The sequence below is a fragment of the Camelina sativa genome, chromosome 8 (assembly GCF_000633955.1).
Source record: "Camelina sativa cultivar DH55 chromosome 8, Cs, whole genome shotgun sequence".
Taxonomy (NCBI): domain Eukaryota; kingdom Viridiplantae; phylum Streptophyta; class Magnoliopsida; order Brassicales; family Brassicaceae; genus Camelina; species Camelina sativa.
Window position 1 is genome coordinate 13,617,214 of NC_025692.1, and position 6,610 is coordinate 13,623,823.

Consider the following 6,610-nt stretch of genomic DNA (forward strand, 5'->3'; position numbering starts at 1 on the left):
AACAACCTAACATAAATCTAACCAAGGTTCCAACATAGACAATATATCCAACAACACACAACCGAGACCTTAGATCATCCTCTTCCTCATCGCCATGATTACACGTCACATACCTGTACGCCACAAACAACAATTGAGATGCGTAAGTATTATCACAAATACTTAGTGAGGCAATCCTCCCATCTACTGGGCTATACACACAAGCAGCTGAGATACCAATGTTTAACAAATAACAACCAAACACAAACAAACCAGAAAAAACGAAGGTCAGCCACTGCTGAACAGATTGGTGTCGACCGACACCGACTCTGCAACGCGTTCTGCACGAAGCCGAAAGTCGAAGATCTGCTTCCCAAATCCTCCAAATAGTCCGAAACTCACCTAAAACTCTTGGAAACTCATGTAAACCAACATCCAACCACAAAGACACAAGAATACAACACAAACAACCACAAAACAAGCAAAACAAAGGATCCTCAGGCTTAGATCAGCCATGGTCATGCACTCACATCTTCTGCAGAAAGTTTCTGACCCAAACTAACGAATCCAACACCTTAGAAAGCTTCCCCTTCGTTCTTAGCACCAGATCTCCACTCCACAGGGACAGATCTCACCAAAACAGCTTAGAATCTCCAAATCCCTTCAAGAACACTCTTTCCTCTCTCTTTTCTCTTTAGAACGGCCAAAACAACCTCTTTCCACAATCTAGGTCGAGTTTTCCCTTATATACATCGGTTAGGAGCTGCAATTGAGTCAAACCAAACCAAAACGACGAATTAAAACAACCCAGTGAACCAGAAAAGCTGCTGTCGATCGACACTTCCCATGGTGTCGATCGACACCGTCCCCAAATCACCAAATTTGGTTTGCGGATGTTACACCTACTCATCGCCGTTGCACTAGTCGGTGTTGCTTCCGCTATCTTCTACTATTTTCTAAAGATTTTATCAATTTTATATTAAACCAAGCCGCCGCACGTCTATCTTCTACCGTTTCTACAAGCCGCTGTTACCGTTGTTTTCCAAGAGAGCCACAAGACGCCACTATACTTCTTCTAATCTGTAGCCGCTTGACAAGCCACTGATTTTCTATCTTCTATACATACTAAACTTATTTTTTTTGGTGTTTGCGAACTTATTGTCCAAGTCGGTGTTCAGAATTCCGGATCACCAACTTGGGAGAGGGTATTAAGATATATTAGAATATATATTTAGAATATTAATATGTGATATAGTTCTATCACATAAGGAAATTTTATCATGTATAAATACTCATATTATGTTAATGAATATTTAACATTTACTTTTTTTTTAAAACTATCATACCCTAAAAATATTAATTTTAGAAAAGTAGTAAGAGCCATAAAAACAAAACAAACAAATTGTCAAAATGTTGATCCTTCTATGATCCATTGAAGGTCATTTTGCCTTTGAACCATTTAACCATCAAACGAAGCCATTGATAATTTGATATAGTAAAGTTTCATAATTAAAATATTAGATTCTTGTACCAAATCACAAGAACTCTTGGAATATGGTATCTTTTTATGTTATTGTTATGTTCTTTGGACAAATAGATCCAAGATACGGAATAGAGGAAAACAAAAACAATGTGTTATCATACCACTAATATCATCCATGTGAATGTTGGTGTGACAAATAAATAAGGTAAAGAATAAACAATATTATGTAATTTATTATGTGGTCCAGTCATCAATTGATTGCATATGCAAAGATTTACTAAGTTTTATGTTTACATATTGATTCTCTTTGAACCAACTAAATACCAAACATTTAAGGCAAAATCACATTTTAAACCTTCAAAGTGTCATTAGGTACCACTTTATACCTTCAAAGAAACAAAAACCATAGAAACACCAAAATCAGCAAACCAATGGAACCTTGAGAGATCTGCAAATTCTTTATTCCACAAATCTGATACCCTTCCTGCAAATTCAATCGGAGTCTTATAATGAGTAAAGCGAGAGAAACAAAAACAAGGGTACACAAATTCATAGAAGGTTAGCCATCTGCGTCTGCGACAATTGGAATCAACAACACAAACCTATCTCGTAAGATGCAAGGAGGCTTTGTCTGGTATCACAACTCCACCATCAACCTATCCATAAAAGCAAAGGACCAAGAAGTTTTCATGGTTATTACAACAATGACATTAACTTGCAATAATTAATTGTTGACAATTGGTTTTGGTAAGTAAGAATCTCGTGTAACAAAGTGGAGCTGTAAAACTTACAAGCCATTTATTACGAGCGTATAAGACACTGTCCAACATGTTTACAAACAAAAAAAAGTAACCCATCCATTCAGAAATAACCACATCCACTTTAGGAGTAGGAAGCTCTATCTCTTCAATCTTCCCTGGTCTGCAAAAGCATAAATAATTGCAATTATACATGGAAGACAACAGCATAAATAATTGCAATTATACATGGAAGACAACAGCAAACAGCAAGTCCAATAACACAAGCCAGCGCAACACAGAACACAAACAAAGAACACACTGAAACCGAGAAAGATGATACAAAGCCTGCAAAGCAACATTGTCAAAAATCAATTATAGGGAAAAGGTTACCCAAACGCAAACAAAATTCATGGATGTTGAACCAGATTCAAAGAAACATCAGTTTTTTTTTTAAAACAAAAATTCCAGAAACATACCAATCAGGAAAAAGAAAGAAGTCTTGCTCTGTAATTTTCATCTCCGGTTTTTCTTCCCACGGTGAACGATGGGTAGTTTAGATTTCTGGCGATTCTGAGCTTGCTTGTATCCCAGGCGTCGTAAAGACTTGGATCGACCCATCTGGTGCAGCTAAAATCAAACGAATGAGATCGAGACCTGCTCCTTTCGCCTTCGGAGATTACGAGAACGACATCGAGAGAGAGTGAAGGAAGAACAAAAAAAAAATTAAAACTCCAATCAACCAAAATTAAAATAAAAACCCTAGATCCCCTTTCATAAACTTACTCGGCGATATTAATAGAAAGAGACGCCTCTGCCATGCCTTGAAGAGTCACGAGATCTTAATCTGTCGCACCGCACCTTTCCCTCCTCCACCTTTTCCCCACAACGATTACTCTGCCTCTCTAGCCTCCACGACACTCGTTGGCACTCTTTGTACGGTCGATCGTACCCAACCTTTACCACCATCGTCGACAAGCTCAAACACTTCATCACAACTTCAATTCGTTCTCTCTCAACTCACTCATGGCTGCTTAGCCAAAATCATAGCTTCTCATTACTCTTAACCCTAGGGAGAAAGAAGAAGAAGGTGTGAAGAGTCAAGAGGATGAAGAAGAGAAGAGAAGAAGAGAAAATAAGATTTAGATTTTTTAGGGTTATGGATTGTGAAAGAGAAATATATTTCTTTTTTCTTTTTCGAGCCTACATTTTCTAAGTGAAGTGGGAGAAAGACTACTTTTTAGTCAAGTTTTACCAAGTGTTGGCGGAAAGAATGATTTTTGGTTCCCGCTTATCTATTTTGAGGTGTAGCGTTTAAAAAGTGCTATTACGTAGATTTATTTTTAGAATTTTATCAACGATAGCATTTCCGAAAACTGCGCTATGCTTTTCTGCAATCAATGCTCATATTTGTTGTAGTGATAACTCGAGTCTTGGTAAGTCGAAATTTGTTTGTGTTTTTTTCAGTTTAATGTTGAATACAATTGAATGATGGGTAAATTGATTTTGTTGATTTTGTTATGGAATTGAATGTTGGGTAAGTAGGTTAGAATTTGAGTGGAAATGTTAATTGGTTTTGTTCTCTTTGTTTGTCTATGCAAGAATCGCAATGGTGCGTACAAAGAACCCAAGCTTTGTTGGACCATCGAATCAAACAGATAAAATCGTAGAAGAAGAAGAGACTCGTGGAGATGATTCAGAAGGTGATTCAGATAAAACTGAGTCAAATGATAGGGATTCATCAGTATGTATCTAAACTTTGAACAATTAAGTAGAAACTAGTATAACTGTTTTTTATGAAATTTGTTTTTTAAAAGCATAACTTAGTAAAACTTGGTATAACTAGATAGGTGTTTTACACGAATATGAGGATGATGTCGAAGTAATGTAACCTCTGAATATGTAGTTTGAGTATGCCGAGTATAGGAAGCCTTTCAAGTTGTCTGGAAAGTGTTATATTTCAATGGCGGTGAAATTATAGGGAAGTCATCTTCAACAAGACAAGTTGGATTGCTTCCTATTGCACTCATAGTTCAAACATTTCTTCCATATGACCAAAGAATCCAATACTATGTAGATGCTCTTGCTTCGCATGGGGCGTTTGGAGAAGAAAAATGAATGTTGGTTCATGGACAATGGTGTACCCATCCGGCATTCTCTCAGAGGAATGTCAATCATTTATGGGTTATATTTTCATAAGTATCCATGTTTAAAGGAAGGTTTGACACTTTAAACTTTGTTGGGAGGTACTTTGAGGTTGGATATCAAAGCAAAGCTACTATCCATGAGGAAACTTTCTACATATCGTTTGAAGATGACAATATTGTATTTCTTATGTAGCATCATCATAGGGAAGAAAAAGGGAGGGAGGAAAGCAACCTCTGTGGAGCCTTTCTTTCTTAGAGCCGTGGATGATCTTGATATGTGTAAAACCTTCCCTTGGGGTCGATTGGCGTTTGATGAGAACATGAAAGAAATCTTTCATTTGATGGGCCATTTTGGTGGAGATGTGGGTACACAATGGGTCTTTCCTAGTTTCATAATTCCTTTGGCAGTACATATTAGATTTTTAAATGTATAACTTGGTATAACTGGGTGATCCAACTAAGTATTGAATATTTGAAGCAATTCCTGTTTTAAGGAAAAATTTTCGGGAAGTTGTTAGTAATGCACATCGTAATTTTCCTCGGATGTGCAAGATGAAGTATAAACCAAGTAAAAAAAGAAAGGTTTTTCTTTGAAGGAAATTTATGATCAAATTGGAACAACTAAGGTTAGAAACCATGATAAAGTAAATTCTATCATATTCATTATTTTTGTATCAATGGAGTTGATTGAAATTGTGTTTCTATATATTTCTTTGACTCCCAGGAAATTCATATTATCATAGCTCCAACTACTCGGGAGGTACACCTTTTAGGTTGTATCATGGATGAATATGTTGGATGGAATGATGAGGATGATCTCGTTGCTGATGGTTGGACCAAGCGTTTAGTTGAAAAAGGGAAGCCAATATGGTTCGAAGAGCTTTACAACCTAGATATAGCGGCCCGAGTAAGTGATGTGGATCATGATGATGTGGATCATGCTGATGTGGAGCCTGATGATGTTGATTAGGATGATGTGGATCTTGATGATGTTGGTCAGGATGATGTTGATGTGGATCAAGATGATGTGAATCCGGAGAATGTGAATCTGGATGATGTGGCTCCGGAAAATTTGTTACAACTTGCAGTAAGCTTGTTTCTACTTGATGATCGAGTGAACAAAGGGTTTAAGGATATCATTGACAAATTTGATGTCCTTGATGCTATGGTCAAATCTGTTCAATTATATGTGAAGGATAAGGTACAACCTGAGAGTGAGATGCTACAACTTGGGTCTGAGAAAGAATAACTAGGGTCTGAGAAGGGACAACTTGGGAATCCGGTTGAACAACCTATCTTTGAGAATGTTTAGAATGAAGTCCATTATCAGGAGAATGTTGAGAATGAAGACCATTATCATGAGAATGCTGAGAATGAGCAAATTGAGAAGGCGCAACCTATCTTTAAGAATGTTGAAAATGAGGAAATTGAGAAGGAGCAACCTATCTTTGAGAATGTTGAGAATGAGCAACCTGAGAAGGAGAATGATGAGGACCAACAAGTGGATAATGAGGAAGTTGCGGAGGAACTAGCTGAGAAGGAAAAGGGCGATAAGGAGCAGGCCGATAAGGAACAAGCTGAGAAAGAACAAGCGGAGAAGGAGAATGTTGAGAAAGAGAAAGCTAAGAAGGAACTGGTTGATAAGGAACAAGCTGTTAAAGAACAGGCGGAGAAGGAGAATGTTGAGAAGCAGAAAGCTAAGAAGGAACTGGGTGATAAGGAACAAAAGGCTGAAGGAAGCGTGAAAGGTCTAGTGAGATACAAGAGAAAAAAGAAAACAAGAGAAGGAGAAACACATGGAGAAGACGTTGCAGCAGAGGCTCAACAAGTTAAAAAGGTGAAGAATATAAACAAGAAGGGGAAGAGATCTACCATGGTCATGAGGAGTCCCGTTGTCACAAGGCTGAAGAGTTGCAAAAATTAAGCTGTATTGAGTCAATTTATCTGAACTCTTTTGTTAAGTACTCGGAATGTTAAACTTGTTACAACTATATTTGTTAAGTACAACTTGGTCGGTATAACTTTGAGTTATTTTATATGTTAACTCTTTGTTCATGTGTGTGTTTATGTCGTTTTATGTTGTGTTTAAGAAATTATTAAATTAAGAGTTTATACTAACAATAGGCAAAGATACAAATTACAACCAGATAGTGCACAAAAAAGTTTTCACTTAGTTGTACCAGTACAAAGAACAAGTTTTACTTAGTTATACCATATTCCAAAACCTATAATTAGCAGACATCACATAAAACGAATAGACACAT

At 37.0% G+C, this 6,610-nt stretch overlaps 1 protein-coding gene and 1 long non-coding RNA gene across 3 annotated transcripts; one reads left to right on the plus strand and one right to left on the minus strand.

Annotated features, from left to right (window-relative positions):
* LOC104707126 lies at positions 1,666 to 3,368 on the minus strand. 2 transcript variants are annotated; one of them, XR_754558.2, is made up of 5 exons: positions 2,986 to 3,368; positions 2,679 to 2,869; positions 2,254 to 2,547; positions 2,065 to 2,118; positions 1,666 to 1,946 (listed from the first exon to the last, which is right to left on the minus strand). It is a non-coding gene; the product is annotated as an uncharacterized LOC104707126 (long non-coding RNA). The 2 variants fall into 2 exon arrangements; XR_754557.2 differs by having other exon boundaries at positions 2,254 to 2,383; positions 2,986 to 3,367.
* LOC109125933 (uncharacterized protein At3g43530-like) lies at positions 5,128 to 6,270 on the plus strand. Its single transcript, XM_019228740.1, has 3 exons — positions 5,128 to 5,253; positions 5,317 to 5,547; positions 5,677 to 6,270. Exons 1-3 carry the CDS (start codon positions 5,128 to 5,130, stop codon positions 6,268 to 6,270), a joined length of 951 nt encoding a protein of 316 aa, XP_019084285.1.